At 46.5% G+C, this 19,478-nt stretch overlaps 1 protein-coding gene across 2 annotated transcripts in view; it reads right to left on the bottom strand.

The window, feature by feature from the left end:
- Window positions 1–68: 68 nt before the first annotated feature.
- Window positions 69–19,478, bottom strand: part of mamo (zinc finger protein 628-like) — a 178,469-nt gene continuing 159,059 nt past the window's right edge. Inside the window, exon 4 of one of the 2 annotated variants that reach the window (XM_076522674.1) lies at window positions 69–5,119. In XM_076522674.1, coding sequence (XP_076378789.1) covers window positions 4,079–5,119 — 1,041 coding nt within the window. In that variant the 3' untranslated portion in view covers window positions 69–4,078. The remainder of the gene's footprint in view (window positions 5,120–19,478) is intronic. The other variant, XM_033476462.2, reaches the window with a different exon arrangement.

Here is a 19,478-nt window from a genome sequence, read left to right as displayed (position 1 = left end):
TATATCTATATACAGTAATGTCTCCCTTATTGACGCTTAGATTGCGCACAAAAATGGACAATTTGGGGAGAGGAGATACGATTAATTTGAGAGTCTTCTGCCTCGTTTTATAGTTACGAATTATCAAAACGAGCTGCAAGGCTCGAATAATCGTATCTCCTCTTCCCAAATTGTCCATTTTCGTGCACAATCTGAGCGTCAACTAGAGAGACATTACTGTATATCCAAATATATATATATATACGTTTACACGCGCCGGGGATATACATACATACACTGGCATATGTATATATACACGTGCAGACAGCAGAGCGTGGACAGTAAATAAGAAGGAGGCTCGAAGGACCGTATAGACCGTGCGACAAGACGCTACATCGCGGCTCCGGGCGATAGACAACCGAAATCGCTTTGTTTTCCTTTTTTTTTGTCCGTGGACTCTTTTACACGGCTCTCGTATCGCGGCAACGAAAATAGACGCTTTATTGCTCTGTCGCGTTAAAAAGGGTACGGGGGGTGGTGGGTTCTCGAAGGCACCGGCGACGCTCCCGAATAGACGGCGGCGCCATGGACGACTTTGTCCTCCGTTTGATACCAACGTCGGATGCGTCGGCCCGCACCTTACCCGAGGAAGTCGGTTCAGCCACGAGCGTACAACCGCTGGATCTCTTTTTCCCGGGGAGAAATGCCCGCGCCCCTCGGGAATTTTCTCTTTCGATCCGCCGCGGCCGACGCTCATCGCACACGCCTCGGCGAGGAGTTCGCTCGACGATCGCACCACGCCACTGTCTTTTATCCGACTTTTATCCGACCTTCTCGATTCGCGATAAATAGCAATAAATAGTTTTTGTTATACTCGTCGGTGGAAACTGTGAATATTGCGTTTACGTTGATCTCGAGCTTCGTTTGTCGAGTCTTGCAGCGTCTCGTAATGCTTTCGGAACTGAAAAACCGCCGAAGTTGACGCCTAGATGTTATCGTCACTGTTCTTGGAATTTTGTTTTCTTTTTTATTTTTTACTTGTTGCTTGTTTCGGCGGCCATGATTACAACGCGCGCGTTTCTTCTTTTCTATTATTTTTATTATCTCAGAGTTACCGAAGGGGTTGTTCCTTGTGTTCGTTATCGTGGGGCTTTTCATTCGGCGTTTCGCGCTGTTCCAACCTTCCGGTTGGACCTTGAAGACCGTCGCAATGGCGGACGAAATGAACTCCTCGCAGATTTGTCGCGTAAGACATTTTTAGGCGAGGTTTGTACGTTCGTTTTGGCGATCTGTTGGGGAAAGTCTGCGATTTCCCGCGCCTTTGCGGCGTCTTTGCAGTTTTGACGACTGTTTTGAATGTGAACGGAGGGGCTTTCGCGAGAGCGAAATTTGTTGTTGAAGGTCTGCAATCATTCTGAAATAATGCTAAATAATTCTAAATGGTTCAATGAAGTTCTGCGATAATTCTAAGATAATGCTAAATAATTCTAAATCGTTCAATGAAGTTCTGCAATAATTATAAAATAACCTTGACACGAACGTGAAAACCGCGAAATTTTTCGGACGATCCGATAAATGATTAACAAAAGATTAACATCGCGATATCGTAATCACAAGTTTCACAGATTTGTGTTTTCAAGATTCCTGTTTTCTGCGAAATAAAAGTCGAAACATCGTCGATTTCATGATTCCCTCTAATTCTAATCAATAAATGAGTGCCCATGAAATGACGAAAACTTTTGTTCTCTTGAAATTTTCATCCGAAGAAAATTATTCATTAATCATTAATTAATTCTTCCTGATTGATATATTAAATTGTCGGCTCCTTCAATTTCCCAGCACGAACTGTATTGTTTCGCTGAAACACCACGATTTTACAAATCAATATTTCGTACTCGTTCGCCCGCGAATTAACGTTTTATCTGCTGGATTATACAGCCGTTAATAGTCGGCTATTAACAGCCGTTCTAATGACCGAATTTTGTGCAAAAGAAATTCGATCATTTCCATTCGAACGACAATTTCTCCAGAAATTGCTTTTGCTCTCCGATTTGAAAAGGACCGTCCGAAAACTGCAGTTAACAGTATGCAAAGCGTTGTATGCAACAAATACTGCAAAACATCGGCCGTCGAAGAACAACAGTGCACAATAATTTCTCCCTAATTCGCGCTCAGATCGCGCACAAAAAATGGACATTTTGGGAAGAAGATACACGATTATTCGAACCTTATCTCGTTCCCATAGCCGTTGACAATCGGTAACTATAAAAACGAGCCCCGTGGCTCGACTAATCGCATCAGCTCTCCCCGAATTGTCCACTTTCGTGCACAATTTAACTCACAATCGCACAATAGCGCGAATTCGGGAGAAATAACCTCGTTCCCGCTTCGCAGACCATTGTAACAGAAAACAATGCAAAACAAAAAAAGGAAAACAGCAACTTCCATCCGAACGAAACGAGAACAGCTCGTCGCAGTGGCTCGACGAAAATTCGCCTAAAAATGTCTTAGACTCTTCCCGAGGGCCGGCGAGCAACCGCAAAAGCCGTAATCGCCGCGGGCGTTCCGCGGCGTCAAAGGGACGACGGCTCGAACGTCCGTCAAACTAACAATCCCCGCAGAATTCCTCCGGCCGAGATCAATAACCGTGGCTTATCATCGCGTGACGCGATACGCGGACGTTAAATCGATGCGAAGGTATCGCGATAAAAGGAAACCGTTCCCGGGGAACGGCCGAGCGTTGTCCCGCGGCGCCGAAGACCGGCGACTTCCTCGGGGGCAAAGGGGGCGGGACGGATGCGCTAGTCCTGCAATGGAGTACAAGTGAAATGATCGTTGTTGCACACAATATACAAATCGCGTCGAGTACGCAAAATAGCTGGCACGTTACTACGGGCCACGTCGGTCGTCGATTCCACGCGGAACACGGAAATGACAAACAGCAACAACAACAACAACCATAACCGAAATAATAATGGAACCGGTTGACGGTCGACGTTTGTCTGTGCTCTCTTTGGCTTCGGCTCCTCTCTTATCACAAGTTAGTTACGTTAACGTTACGTAGAAACCTTGACTCCCCCTATTCGCGTCTTCCTCCCGTCGTCTTCATGCGATTCCCTCCGTCTTCTCGTTGCTTCTCGCGAGCAGGTGTGTTCGTGGTAACGCGAGACCCTCGCAGTTTCGATGCCGGGCGAAAGCCAAGCCACCTATCACCGTCCTCGTCGTCTTCGTTGTCGTCTTCGTCGTCGTCTTCGTCGTCGTCCTCGTCGTCCTCGTCGTCCTCGCCGCTGACGATTACTTCGTTTCCTTCTTTCACCGTAATTGACTCGTCTTCGCTGGGCTAACGGCTGGATGGATACGCGGTTCTCGTCTTTCTCTTCGCAGTTCGCGCGGCGTCCTCCGCCTCTCGCGTCGCGCCCCGACGCCGAGAGGGAAGCACGCGCGGAAATGTTCCGAGTTCGACGACCTCCGAGGGGTGGTTTTCGACGGAAGCTCGCGCAACGTTTTCCGTCTCTGATCCGACTGCGAAAGAAAATCCCCAGGGTCCTCTGAACCTTAGATCGCGCGAGCGAGCGAGCGAGCGAGCGTTTCGCGCGCGAGCTCGGACGAGGGCCGGTCCCCGAAAACCACCCCCACGTTCTTGGACGTTCTCGATTGGTGCGTCTTAAATGAAACGATCTTGTATACAAATCAGCGATGTCTCGCCGGTAATCTCGTCGGTATCGTCGCAACGTTCGTTTCGAAAGCGCGTAACGCTCGCGAAAAAAGAAACAAAAACAAACGATTCGTTGTTCGCGTGTCGGGATCGTCTCGGCCGTTGCCCGACGCGGCCGCGTTGCGGAACGACGCGTCACAGTTCTATTACGATTTCCTTGCGCGAACCTGGAAATCACGGGAATACAAAATCTAGTCGAGCCGTGGGTGTCGTGGTCGGTCGCAACGCGGCGCCGTCGGCCTTCTTCTTCGTCGCGACGTTCCGCCCGTCGGACGATACCGATCGATGATACAATGGATCCGACGATAGAGAGCCGGACATCGCCGATTAGAAGACGCATCAAGAATTACCAAGAATGTCACGGAACCGAGCCCCGAACCGTTTTCAGCGCTGGTGTATGTGCGTGGTCAGGTGTTTGGAGAGGTAGTCCGCCCTGGCGAAACACTTGCCGCACATCTCGCAGTGGTAGGGCCTCTCGCCGGTGTGTATGCGTAGGTGCCTGGTGAGGTCGCTCTTGCCGCCGAACGCGCGGCCGCAGAACAGGCAAACGAACGGCCGTTCGCCGGTGTGCTTGCGAACGTGGAGCTTCAGGTTCTCTTTGGAGCGGACGCACTTACCGCAGAACGGGCAGGCGAATCGTCGCTCGCGCCTGTCGACCTCGTGGCTGCTCCTCGCCAGGCTGATCACCGCCTCGGTCGGCTCCGGCCGGTCGTCGTCGACGTCGCCGACCTCGCTCGCGCTACCACCGTCCGCCGAACCCCTCTCGTTCAAGACCGGCGCCTCCGACATCTGCACCTCGACCGCCTCGCCGGGATTCTCCTGCACGCTCGCCGTCTCCGAGACGCTCTCCTCCCGGGTGTTCTCCGCGAATGTCGCCCTGGTCTCCTCCTCGCCGGGGTTGGTCGTGGTGTCGCTGCCGGTCTCGACTTGCGAGGGCTCGCCGGTGCTGGAGACCTGGTCGCTCCGCTCCGCCGCCGCAGAGACCGCCATCGCGCTGCTCTGCGGCTCCGGCGCGCGTTGCAACCGCTCCAGCGCGTGGTTCAGCCGGTGCTTCTTGAACGACTTCAAATACCTGAACTGCATGCCGCAGACGTCGCAGGTGAACAGCTTGTCGGCCGGCAAGCGGGCGCGGTGGTTCTGCTCCCGGTGTTTCTCGTACGCGGAACGGTAGCGGTAACGCTGGCCGCATTGCTCGCAGGTGAACGGCTTGTCGTCGCTCGCCTGGCCTGCGTGCTGCAGTAACGCGTGCCGTTCCAGCAGCCAAGCGGAAGGAAACGTCGCCAAACAGACGCCGCAGCGACGCGCCAGCCCCGCCAAACCGGCGAAACCGCCGTGACGTAACAGGGAACCGCATCCGCCGCTGGCGCCCGACCGCTCCACCAAGGCGCCCCAACCACCCGCCTCCAGACCGAGGGCCAGCGACACCTGAAACGATCGGGGATCGTTAGATCGCTGGGTTCGGGGCATAATCCTGCTGGGCCTACCGGTCGACGATACGACGACGGTTCTCGGGTTACAGTGGAATCACCGACACTGGTCTCACTGGCGCTACGAGGACTCGTAGATTTGCGATCATCGTTTTCGATGCAGATTTCGATACACTCTGATTGCTAGGAGAGGGTAGGGGAGGATTTCTGTGGAGGATCTTATGGCGATGCATGCACGGTAAATCCTCTAAAATCGGCACTCAGCTTGTCTACGATTATAGAAACGAGCCGGGATGCACGAGGGATCGCGATTTTGTGTTCTCAGATCTGCTGGTTTCAGTTGCGCATTCTGAATATTTCTGGAAGAAATTACTGCGAGGTAAATTTCAAGGTAAATCCTCCCCAATTGTTCGTTAGTTTGCGGAGAAGAATGGACTATATTTGCGAAGAGACGATACGGTTATTATAGTATTATTTTATTGTATTATTATTGTTTTGTTTTATATTATTAAGATAGTATTATTAGCCCTTCGCACTCGAAGCCAATTTAACTAGAAATTTCAAATAGTTTCTCTGGCCTGTAGCACTTCCGTTTGATATAAATTACTACGTAATGTGACTCGAGAAACAATTACACTTCGCGCAGTTTTTTGAAAAATATAAACAAATTCGATGATGTTAGAAAGTATTTTCAAACGTGATGTAACAATGTTTGACGGCGCCTCGAAGTCGTCATTCGAGTGCAAAGGGTTAGTAGTTGACAATCGGCGATGACAATTGTCGTCGATTATTCCCGAATTGTCCATTCCTGTTTACAAGCTGAGGGACAATTGCGGAGAATTTACTGTAACGTGTCGTTACAGTGAGGAAGGGTTATACTTCCAGCTGAGGAAGGAGCATCGTTGTCCTCGGGAATGGGGCCTAGTCTAGTGGGGCCTAGCCTAATGGGGCCCACCGATCGGTGTTTGCCCAGTGCTAAAAATCGCTGCTCCTACGGGCAAGCTGTTGAACAGCTTTTCCTTATACGATGCCGAGGAACGAATTACAGGATTTTGATTCGCACATCGAATTCTAAATGTCTACAAATCTTTACGAAGATTAGGAAGCGAAAGATACGCTAGTGTCAGAAATGGTTGCTATTGTTTTCTACATTTGTATGCGATGTTACGTATTACGTTTTGCAAGACGACGAGTTTCTTCGACGGAAGTATCTTGGAAAAGAGTCGACAGTGTCAGTGATTTCAGTGTGACCAGAATTTTCACGGGTCGAGAACGACGTTGGATTCGGTTCCTAAACCGGATGTGAGAACCGAAGTGGCGAGGAAGATTCTGGCTTAGTTATGGTTGCAGTTTCGATTCTTTAGCGCCGTTATTATAGGAATTCTGCGTCGATTAGATCGCATTATTGTAAAATGAATAAGTCGGATATGGATTGTATCAATTATAGATTATTTATTCTATGGAAATTTTTATGTGGAATTTCACGTGGAATTAGTAGGACATGATCTGCCGTGTGAATCGAATCCTATTTAATAGACCTGGACACTTTTGAAATATAATTTCGAATAACGTGTTATTTTATTTTATAATTACTTCAAATAATTATGAAGTTAAATGCAATGTTTGGGGCTTCTTCACACCTTTTAGCTTTAAACAAATTGTCGTGAAGATCTCATGAAATAAGATCTTCTTGTTCATTATTATTTTCAGCATTATTTCGTTTGGCTAATTAGAAATAAAGAAATACAGAAGTAACGAAATAATTTATTATCTGTGATCGATTTATCTCTAATGAATCGACGTTATTTTTATCTTCAAATAACGCCGTGAAATAAATTATTTGAAATGGTTACTTTTTGATTTTTCTTTCGAGTAAAATTTGCCCAGTTCTGTTATTTAATAGCATTGTTTTTCCAACGAGTTTCTCTCGAAATCGAAGCTTTAAATGAATAAAATTTACTCCACGTGTGGAATCATCCCCTCTCGGTTGTATCATCGGTTTCTAACCTTTCTGTGAATGAACCGGTAAAAAATGTTGTTCCAAGTCAGTATTTGATAATATGCAAAACTATTCGGCGCAAATCGAATATTTATTCGGTTCGCACGTCGATCAAGATTCGCGTGTAACTCGATAGGAATTCGCGAATCTGTTCAATTGTTAGCGGGATTCACCCTAACTGCAGAGAGATTTCACGCAATCGATATAAGCCAGAACCTTGGAAATTACTCCTACCTCTGTCTGTACAACAGTTATTAAGAGTTATTTTGGAACCGTTTCAATCCCCGGTTTCTCAGTTTAAAATGATTCTCCCTTGTCGTCGGACACGGGTGTTACTGATCTGTTGTGATTCATGTTGTGGAGGGTGTCTTTTATTCAAATTTGATCTCTGGAAGAAGCTAATATAGTGAGTGGTGGCGTGGTCTTAAAAAGATTACGGCTAAGTGAAGTTCAAGTGCGAAGCGATTAAAATACTAAAGTGATGCTACTTAAAGATAGCTCTCGACTTCTTTGCAATTTACGGCTCAAATCTGATTTTTTACTCGACCGAATAACGCAATTCGATTATATTTCTAATAGATATCACTAGCAATTTTCTCGCGATTACACGTAATTACGTGTGCAAAACTGAAATGGATGTATAAATATTCGACAGAAGCTACCATAATCTTCTTGAATTTTAGAGAGGAAAATTCTCCGTAAATTCTCCCTATAATTGACGCTCAGATTGTGCACAAAACTGGACAATTTCAGGAGAGGAGATACGATTATAGTTTTTATAGCTTTTGTAATTACCGATTGTCAACATTTGTCGTATATATAATAATCGTATACGCAGGACGATTCCTGAGATCATTTGCAGTAACTTTTTCCTTAGCGAAAATGCAATCCGCAGCTTCGTTTACGAGTTATTAACGAAAAACACTGACCAATGAGAAGCGAGACATTCTGGCGCAAGGCGGTCGAGTCAACGAGCGGTCGAAGCCCAGTTCCGTTGATTGGCTCGTCCGCTTAGCGCTAGGCGAGCTCGCTTCTCATTGGTCAGCGTTTTTCGTTAATAACTCGTAAACGAAGCCGCGGATTGCATTTTCGCTGAGGAAAAAGTTACTTGAAATTACCCGAGGAATCACCTTCTTCCAAGCGTTATCATAATTATGGAACATCCTATATATAATAATCGTATCTCCTCTTCCCAAATTGTCCATTTTCGCGCGCTATCTGAACGCGAATTAGGGAGACATGAAGCTTAGGATATGAAGCTTCGGTAGCTGTAACTTTATCTTGGAATTTTCTACATAACGTTCTTCCAAGATCTTTTTTTTTAAACACAAAAGCCATTCTCGTCGAAGCAAGGAACAACATCGTAACACCTAATAAAGTTCAGCGTACAATGAACCGTCTTTCATCGGGCTAATTAATAAACAGCGATTCGACGAAGGAAACTGTTCTGTTCAAAGTGTATTCCGTTCTATCGTAGTGTACCAAAATGAAATCCAGGAATGTGTCCGTGATTTAAACACTAATTCTACGATGATCAACTTACAAAAACTGGACATCTACTCGACCGAACAATATCGAAGATATAACGGGCATGCATCGATGAAATGTTCACACGAAACGTACGTCCGAACAGCTCGGAAAGTCACCAGTGCAAGCAAGCGTGCAGTTTCTCATTCTAAATAACAAAGACAGGGTGAATACTCGTGCTTTGAAAGTAGAGGTAAAACTTACCGGCGTGTACGATCCCCCTCGATTTACCGCGGTAATCGGCCTGGCCGGTGTAACGTGATCTTCAGATTATTCGATAACGTACAAAAACTAAAAAATAAACGGCAACGGCCGGCGGATAAAACGACCGGCGGGCACGCGTCGGAAAGTTCGGGAATAAAACAGGGTCGAAGGGAATCAATTCGAGCGAGACCGCGGACTATTCTACGGCTACCCTCGCGGGCGGGTTTACAGTAATGTCTCTCTAATTGACGCCCAGATTGCCCACAGGAATGGGCAATCTGGGAAGAGGAGATACGATTATTCGAATATTATATGATAATATATAATAATATATTATAATAATATTATATATATATATTACATATATAATAATATAACATATTAATATATTTTATTTATATATATATATATATATATATAAATTATAATTATTAATATATGTAAATAATAATATCATATATAACATATATAATAATATAATATTATTATTATATAATATATAAAATATCATATATAACATATATAATAATATAATATTATTATTATATAATATATAAAATATCATATATAACATATATAATAATATAATATTATTATTATATAATATATAAAATATTATATATATTATATATTTTTATACTTATAAATCGTCCACAATTATAAAAAAAGTCGAGCCGCAAGGCTCGAACAATCGTATCTCCACTTCCCCAAACTGTCCATTTTTAGTGGACGATCCGAGCGTCAGTATGGGAGACATTATTGTAGTCCATAAGAAAGAACGTGACACCAGACATCAGGTTCAATGACCTATTGTTAACACAAACAGTTTGCAGCTTTTATTTCACAAATCGTTAAATTTACAACTATGATATGCATTCGTTCGCCTAAGAACCGAAATGAGAAAACTGTCATTTTACACGAAACAAGGCGTATTTATCCATAATGATCGGAACGCGTATCAACGTGGTGAGAGAGTTACGGACAAATCGTTATCTTTTTTTATCTTTTTCTTCTCAGGCATTGTCTCGCCAGGATCCTGGAGATATTCGCACGTGGAGACACAAACATTTTCAAAATCACTTGCCGCGATGCTGAACTACTTCCGTCACTTCGATCGACAGGCTCCCGTAAAACCTTAAACGCTACCTCGGAACCAGCAAGATGGACGAAAGGTTCGGCCTAAAAAAAACCTTCTTCGGTCCGCTCGCCGAAGCGAGCGCGTTTTCCGTTCTCTTCGCTGCCAACAGCTTTCGCTACCCCCCCCCCCCCATCCCCATCCCGGTTTCGTTTCCAACCCCTCCCGACACGATATGAACCATCGCCCATTTCGCCGTTCACGAAACTCCCCCTCATTCCAGCTCGACTCGTACACACGGGTCCGGAACTAACAGCAAAATTTAACTCATTCGCACGTTTCATCTATTCTCCGTTGTTTCTCTCTTTCGCACAGAAATCGTAGCACGAACGCGTCTCATCGAGCACCGAGGGAGGACACGTTTCTACGGGGTGGTTGTTTGCGGCGCGCGCGAGCTCTCGGGGACATCATCCTTCCTCGTTCGCGACTGCTTGCTTAACGATCGCGCGCGCGCGCGCGCGTGCGAACCGAGGGACAATCGCGCGACACCGCACACGACAATCGCTCGAATCCGAGCGATCCGTTTCCTCGTGTCGCCGTTCCCCGAAACCGGGCTGCTGATCTTCGAAAGTGAACCAAGCCTCGAGACGACCGACGCCACTTGGAAATATTTACCGCGCTGCTCGAATTTGCGCGCGCGCGCGACGCTCGCGACGGCGATCGAGTAATCGTGGAATCGCGATTATTAGGCGCGAAATGTTCTGCGGAGTTCTAGCTTGCTACCCCCGAGGAAAAACGGGTAGTTCGACGGAAATGGAACGAAGTAGCCGTTCGTTCTACGAGCGAGATGATCGATTTAGGAGGATCGATGTCTTTGATTTTCGCGGTGCCAGGAATAAACGAGAGTTCGAACAAACATTCCATATTCCATATTCCGTATTCCATATTCCATATTCCATATTCCATATTCCATATTCCATATTCCATAATCCATATTTCAAATTCCATATTCCATATTCCATATTCCATATTCCATATTTCAAATTCCATATTTCAAATTCCATATTCCATATTTCAAATTCCATATTCCATATTTCAAATTCCATATTCCATATTCCATATTCACGATGAAATTTCTCACGTTTCACAACGAAATCATTTGCGTCATCTAGAATTATCGCCGACTGTTCCGTTCTATTTCCTTCGTTCCGAAACGATAATTTCGTCCAAAAGTGCTTCATCAATCGACGGACTGCGGATTTTACGCATCTCACACAAAAATCTGTAGACGGAAAGCAAAACGGTCAATTTGAAAGCAAATTGTAAAGAGTTCAATGCCTATTTGGCAAAGACTCGCGACTTGTCTAGACAGACAACGTATCCTAGACTCGTTTAAGCTGTCACAAAGAGAAACACGTGTCCGAGCAGTGTTCGTATTCTCGAGCAATTCACGCGGACAATTTCCACTTCGCGTAAAAATCCGCAGTGAAAACGATCGACGATTTCGAGCGAGTTTCTTCTGCCAGGGGTAGCAAGAACATCGGAAGGTGCGGCAACGTGTTCAGCCTCCCCCGCGCACTGCAATCGGTGCACGTCGTCTCGATTAAAACTGAATCATACCGGACGCATGATTCGCGAAATTCCGAACACGCGAGCATCGCGCGCATTCGTTCGCATACTTTTCGAATCTTGTCTTCGAGTCTCGTTGAAACAAATCGGCGCGTTCGCGCTGACTTCACGGGACCCGCAATGCAACGACGGTGTCCAAATTGTTCAATTTACGATCGTGATTGCAAAGATACATTTATGAGGAATTTACAAATCTGTCGCTTCCGGCGATAGGCATCGCTCGAAATCCGCATAAATATATTATCGTTGCCTTTGCAAACGCAAAACGGTTGCGTTCAGTGTCCCGTAAAGTACCATAATTAGTGTCTGCTCGATTCAGCGTCGATTTTCCTTCGTCTTCGTTTCAACGTCAAATTCCGTATAAACAATTGTCCGTGCTAACGGACATTTCCTGCGAACAAATGCGAGTCGCCGCGCGCCGGAGTTCCACAGAAAAGAAGAGCCGCGATCGAAATAAATGATACATCGTATATAATAAATAACATATATTATATAAATAAATAATCGCTTTTAGAATAAGGCGGCAGCTGTGCGCGGGGGCGGACGTGTTCCGAATATTTCCAAGTTTGCTCGGCGAGTTCCATGTACGCCGTTTAACGCCGATGAACGCGAGGCCGATCGCTCGGTGTAGCCGAGTTAGGCGTCCGGATTGTCGCTCGTCACGTCCGCAGACTAATTAACGCGTTGCGTTTAACGATCCGCGCGTTTCTCGCGTTCCCCGTGGCTTGCTTATCGCGTTGCCCTTCGGCGCGCAGGCGACGGAACCGCGGGTGCCGCAAGCTGAACGGACAACGGAGAGGCGCGCGAAGCTTTTTCGGCGCGGCGCAGCGTTTTCGATCGTCTCCGACGGACCCGTCGGCTCGATCGGCCAAGCTCGCGACGATCGTGGAACGATCGCGGAACGGATCCGCGCCGAACGGGACGCGATCACGCCTCCGTACGGCGGAGTAAATCGCGTAAACGAGACGCACCGGTGTTCGTACGCGGCGCTGTGCCCGCCGCGGCACGGAGATCGCGCTTCGATAGTTCGTATACGTGTCCTATCGCGACACATAGTATCTGAGATCAGCAAAGTCGGGCTAGAGAGTTCCGAGTATCACGCGACATTCCGCGGATACAGGGTGCTCGCGAAATAGCCGAGCAACGGGGACCGTTTCGAGGTTGAGTCGAGCGTTGTTCCGAACGCGCTCGGCTCGCCGACGCTGTGCCGGCGATGGAACGCGACGCGGCCGACGAGAACTCATCCGGTTCGCAATTTTTGGAGGAATCAGTTTGCCCGGGGAATTCGGAAAGGGTTGCGAAATATCCGATTCCGTGAATCGATGCGAGAACGACGTGTTTTTAGAAAGAAGAGCCCTGGAATCTGCGCATTGAACGCGTTGGGTAGTGGAGCCGGTTACTGTGGGGGACCAATTGCTGTGCCCCTGGGTTTTTTTTATTTTTATAGTTTCTATTTATCGAATAAGGCGCGTTTAATTTTTCTATCGGAAGATAAATGAAACGAGGGAATAGAAAAATTTGATATAACCTAATTCGATGAGTGTAAAGCTAATTAGTCCCGAAAATAAATTAACGCGCAGATTCACAGCTCTTGTTTCTCCATTATCGACAACCATAAAAACCTAAATCATTTACTTTTGTTTAGAGGCCGAGGAACAATTGCAGAGAATTTACTGTAATTTGGCTCTCGAAAAAAAGGTATAGAATCATTTCGGTCAGCTTTTAAGGCCAAATGCTCGACGATTGGATAGTCGCGGTACGATTTAACGAACGAACTCAATCAATTTTCGCAATAATTCAATGCTCGCAGCCAGGCATTTTGAAAATGATGCGTGGAATCGCGTCTGTATGACGACAGATTTTTCATTTGCGCACTTTGAATTTGGAAACGCTTCTTTTCTGGTTGTCGCTTTCAGCTTTTTTTAGCCATAAAAAGCTATCGTATTTAACTTTGTAACCTCTAACTATTGTTCAGATCATTTTCCGTGGTCGGAGAGTATGCATTCTTCGTTAGAAGTTGCGATTCTTTTAAAGAATAGATTTCTGACGAGAACTTTTCCGAAGAATTGATCGACTGAAAAAACGCTAATTTTCGAAATTCATATTTCCATGGAAGTTGTTATTTGTGAAAACTGTTAGCTCGATAAGTCGCTATTTGGGATATCGTCGTTTTTATTAAACAATATATGTTCATTTGACAAAGCCTAAGTGTTGTCGGAAAGCTACTAATTCAATTGTTTTCTTTTTTCTTTTTTAGAAAAATTAGAAAATTTCTGCGACGACTGTACTCGAGCATTTTTGATACCCTGTGAAACAGCGGTGTTGTACTTGTTACCGAAAAATGTTCAATGTAACTTATTTGAGAACATTTATGCCGGTTTGTTATACCTGCGAGCCGGATTAGAAAAATTAGAAATTTATTAAAAATTAGAAATTTTTACTGAGATCAGAGTAAAAATAAAAGGCGCACGAAAAGCCAATTTTCTCTGGCTCCGCGATTGATTTCGAATATTTTTGGTTCTAGAAGAACACGAACGCATGTATAAATGAATTTATTTTTAGATAATAGCACGATTCTTCTTTGTCATCGCGTAACCAGCATACTAAACAGAGCCAAAATATTTCTTAACCACCGCTTCCTTCGTTTGCGTTTACCCGTCAATCGCTATAAACAAATATCATACTCGAAAATATATAAATAACTATTTCAGTAACCGCAAAAGTGATTGCAAAAGTGTCATTCTAATCAGCGAATCCTATCTAAATGTAACAAAACAAAATCTGCGATTCCTCGTAACACATCAACGACGCGTTTAAACTACAACCATCGGCGAACCATAAACGGTTCGAGCTTCAAGTGCAAGGCCTACATTTATGCGACACATAAATGCGATATCGAACTACATTCAACCATTCAACTTTCTACACGATGAAACATTTCTTCAAACAATTCTAAAAATCGTCCGACGCGTTTCTACGCTCCTCAACGCGGAACAGATAAAACTACACAACGTAACGGCAAACGCTATAATATTTCACATCGTCTCGGTATCTCGTCGACGAATTATGCGCGATCAGCGAAATCATCTCGGTCTCCGTCCAATGATTCGTTTCCAATGATTCCCTGCCGCGTGTTCCATCCCGCGAAAGAGAAAACAACTTTCCCGATAACAATTTGTCTCGACGCTTCCAAGCGCGCGACGCGAAAACTTCCGCGACGAATTTCAATCGCGCAAAAGAAGAATAACGTCGCGAAGACGTCGGACAAAGCGTCGGCGAATGAGAAACGACGCGTTGATAACAGGTGATGCCATAATCATTGTCCGGCTGCGTCGAGCCAATCGGGATTCTCGCGTCGCGAGCGTCTCAGGTGGACGAAACCGTCGCGGACAAAAGCGGAGAAATTAATCGCCGTTCCCGGCGTATCGACGCAAAGTCGTTGGTGACATTATACGCGTTTTTTCCACGTTTCGGAGAAGCTTTCCGGTGCGAAAAGAACTCGTCGACCGGCCGAGAAACGATCCGAGACACGCTCGGCCGGATAAAACGTTCGAACATCCAAAGTTCCGTTGTCCCCGCGTTTTCAAATTCGGAACCGAATTCGAAGATCCCCGAACGCGATCTTCGGCTCCGTCGTGGTCGCATGATCTCGCATACTATGCGCCGAGTCTTTGCATCTTCTCGCGTCCCCCTGGGACATCATTTCGCGGAAAGTAAACGCTGCCGAGGCGTCGCGTTCTCTGGAACGGCGCGAAGATGGCACGCGTTACTCCGCTTTTTTTTTAACAAGTCCCATGGCTGATCTCGAATAAAGCGACCACCCTGTATCAATCTCTGCATTAATCTTCCCGCTTATATACCCTGCTTCGCTCCGCGAAGAATCCCTCGCGGCAGGGGCGACATCGACGCGCGTTCGCGATACTTCTCGCATCGATTTTCCCCGGCAAATTGTCAGCCGAATCGAATGTCTCGGCGGCGCGGATCGGCCGCGTTTAATCCCGCGGCCTCCGAAAAGACGAGCGGAGCCTCCGCGCCGGCTGTTCTCCTTAGGTTCCGAAATCACGCGACGCCGCAATCTCCGAGCGACCGAATTTTCCGCGGGACGAGTAACGTCGACGCGAACACGGATGCGTCTCGCCCGAAAGGAAACCCGTCGCACGCTGGCTGGCTGGCTGGCTGCCGCGACCGAGGCGAATTAGCTACCGCTGATATCTCGAACAACGTTATTTTTTGTTTTCTTCTCTCTTTTGGTCTCTAATCTCTACAGCGTTACTCGATAATCAAGCGATCTGGACGTCAAGTGCTGGGGTGTCGCGGTGTACACTGAATTGTAGTCGGAAACGGCGGGGGAGGGGGGGAGGTGGTTGTGGTGTTGGGTGGTGGTGGTGGGTGGTGGTGTTAGGGATCCGGTGGTAGTGGTGGTGATGTTCGTGGGGGTGGTTCGACGGGGGGTGGATGGGGGGCGTCATCGATTTTGCGACAGAGAAATTCGAGGGGGTAGGGTTGGGTGGGTTACGCGGGGGGCGTCGTGTCCGCGCCGTCCACGCAAATCTGCAAAGCAAAAATCTAAAAGTCTCTGGTTGGCACACAAAACGAAACGATGTAGTATCATGTGGCGGGGTGCTCCGTTGGGCGGCCGTGGTCGCGCACGGCCGACGGCCGGGTCCCGCGCGGCTCGTTACAAGTATGAAAAATATCCCGGCTTGGTTAATACCGTTTAAAAAAGTTATTGCATTTGGGTCACCTATCTTGTATAGGTTACACGTCTCTTTATCGTTATATTGTACAAATATTGTTGTAAGTTGGTACAAACGTTACTGTAGAAAACATAACAACTCGTAGGTTCTTCCGTCATCTTTCTCTTTCGCGTGTGTGGTATTTCTCAATTTACCCAATCGTTCGCACTACCTATCATTCTCTCTCTCTATCTATCACTCTCTCTTTCGCTCTCTCTCTCTCTTTCTCTCTTTTTCTCTCTTTTATCTTCCTCTTTCTTCCTCGTCTTTCGCACATGCACACGAACACATACGCTCGATCTCTGTCGATCTCGTTCGCGCACGCTCCGTCTCTCATCATCATCTTCTTCATCATCTTCTTCTTCTTCTTCTTCTTCTTCTTCTTTCTCTTCTTCTTCTTCTCCTCCTATCGCTCATCGTATGTATGGAAAGCTTAGTTAAATGTTATACAATCTGTTAGTACTATGCGAGATTCCGATCTACAGGGTGGCTCTCAAGGTATCTGAACACTGCATTGCTCGTGTCGTGTCTCTCTGTGTACGTGTGCGTCCGTGTGTCCGTGTGTGTTTGTACGTGCGTGCATACGCGTGTGTACGGTCCGAAGCGAAGTGTCCGGAGCGAAGAACTTGGGACCGAATGGGCCGGGGACCGGTCGCGAACGTTCGATTCGCGGAGAAGGATCGTTCCGTCAACGGGATCGACGGTGACGCGAACGATTTTTCCTCGGTCACCGTCGACGGTGTTTCCCCGACGTGAAAGATCGATCTCGCGAACGATCCTTCTAACCCGTGACCCCGGCGAAGCGCTTAGGAAAGCTTCTTCTTTTCCTTTATTCCGCGGCGTAACACAGACGTTTCCCGCTCAAAGACCCGTTCGGCTTCGTTAGACGATCGACGGACAGCGAAATTCTCGTCCCGATTCAAGGTATCCGCGGCCCCATGAAATATTAATGAAGTACTCAGACAAAGTACTCAGACGCGGATGAAAATCGAGGAGACGACTTTTATTGCGACGTTATTAAACTCGCGAGACGTTTTAAGTAACTTCCAGCCGAAGGGATTTACGGTTACGTCGGCCATTCGTGGATCTTGAACGAGGTGCTTACTAAGTACGGTAAAAGTGCAGTCTTGCATATATTCCTGGCCCCTGCCTGCGAGTCGATAATTGCAGAAACGGATGCGCGATGACTGAAATATGCGACGCCGAATGATTCCCGGTACCCTTAGCTTTCGCAACGTTCGCTTTTGAGGGAATCGCGGGCCGACGTCGACGTCGGCGTTTATCGGGCCCGCGCTCTCTCTCCCTCTCTCTTTCTCTCTCTCTCTCTCTCTCTCTCCCTCCCTCTCGCCCGTCCCGGCTGTTCTTTAAACGCCGTGCCCACGCACCACGTGCGCGCCATTATTAGATAATTGCGACTTTGTCCTCGTAATTCAATATCTTTCTGGAACCGTAACGCGAGAGAACCGCGAACGCTCCGAACCGGGAACGTTCCGAAAACCGCGAGAGCCTCTCGAGATTCTTTCGCCCGTTTTATTTTGTGTTTACAATTGAGCCGTTTATTTTGAAAGTGGCATAAGTCACTTTATTTCTAAGTCGATATATATAATTATATATAATTATATATTTAACTTTAATATAATTATATATAATATATATTTAATTTTTAATATAATTATATATTTAAGGGTTTCCGTTTTAACACGTTTCAAAATATGGATGCTAACTTTTGAGAAGATCTACTTGTACTTATTATCTCGGGATACTGATATTTTTCTCAGTATAAATAATTTCGTATAAACATTAAATTAAATCACCGCTTTTCATTACGGTAAAGTGACTTATGCCACTTTCGAAATAAACGGCTCGATTATGGTTTCAGTTATTGTTCTTGTATTTTGCATCGTCGGCGACGGGATTTTTGTCGCAATTGTTCGGGACGCGTGCTCGTAATCGCTGAAAATCGTACAATCTCTGAACATTGCGATGCAGCTGCTTCTCCGATTCGTAGAAATATCGCGATGGAAATCGAGGCTAATCAAAATTTTACGATCTTTTCAAGATCACGATTGTCGTCCAAATTTGTCGACTACATTTTCGAGTACGAAACGTTTGATGCGACTCATGGAAACATCAGGAAATATCAATCTCCGTGGATTAATTAACAACGATGCATTACGATGCATAATCTTAAGGTGAAACGACAGAATAAAGTTTTCCTCAACGATAAACATTGACCGATAAAAGGCGAGCACCACCAAAGTATCGTATCTTTGGTCATTCAATTCGTTTCGACACGCACCACGTTGTTGTATCCTAAAAAATGAGCGTTAATACGCAAGAATCGACGATGACCTTCGAGACTCGAAGAAAGTGATCTCGAAATAGAAGACGCATCGATCATAATATTCCTGCCATCGAGCCAAATAAATTTGTTACGACACATTTTTCGATGCAAACAAACAACGAGGACGTTCGAACGCGCAGAACAAAAGGAACACCCTATACAATAACTGCGACCAAAATTCGTCGCATCTAAGATCATCGAACACAGCGATTTCTCCCTAATTCACGATCAAATCGCGCCCAAAAATCGACAGTTTCAAAAGAGCAGATACAACAACAATAAAAACGAACCAGCAGACTCGAATAATCGTGTCTCCTCTTCCCAAATCGTCCACTTTCGTGCGCGATCTGAGCGCGAATTAGGGAGAAATAATCGCTGCACTTGCGAGAACCTTACTGCTATTAAGAGAATCGTGTGAAGCGAAATTCGTAATTCAGCGCCGAATTCGAGAGAGTCCTTTCCCTTCCTTTCGACGAAGTCCCGGTCGCGATTGCCGAATTCCTCGGGGAACTGGGAACCCCCTTTCGCGATAAATCTCGCGGAACGCGTTTCGGGAACGCGCGCCGCGCCGCAGGAAGCGCGAGAGGCGAGAGAGGCGAGAGCCGCGGCACGCCGCGGTGCTCGCGATCCTTCGACAACTTTCCCAAGGTTAGGTCTAACTTTTCTCTAGGTAAAAGTCGGGGCGGCGTGCATACGCGGCTATAAACCGGGTCGTCGAATGGGATAGACGTAGAGGAACGTGTCACCGGGTGACCCGCTCCGCAAACTCGGAAACGCGCGTCGCCCCGAACTGGGGTAGTAGGAACAGTCACGACGCGATGCGGCGTGATCGGTCGCGCGGGG

Source organism: Megalopta genalis, chromosome 6, assembly GCF_051020955.1.
Source record: "Megalopta genalis isolate 19385.01 chromosome 6, iyMegGena1_principal, whole genome shotgun sequence".
NCBI classification, from domain to species: Eukaryota; Metazoa; Arthropoda; class Insecta; order Hymenoptera; family Halictidae; genus Megalopta; species Megalopta genalis.
This window is presented reverse-complemented; position numbering and strand designations above follow the sequence as displayed.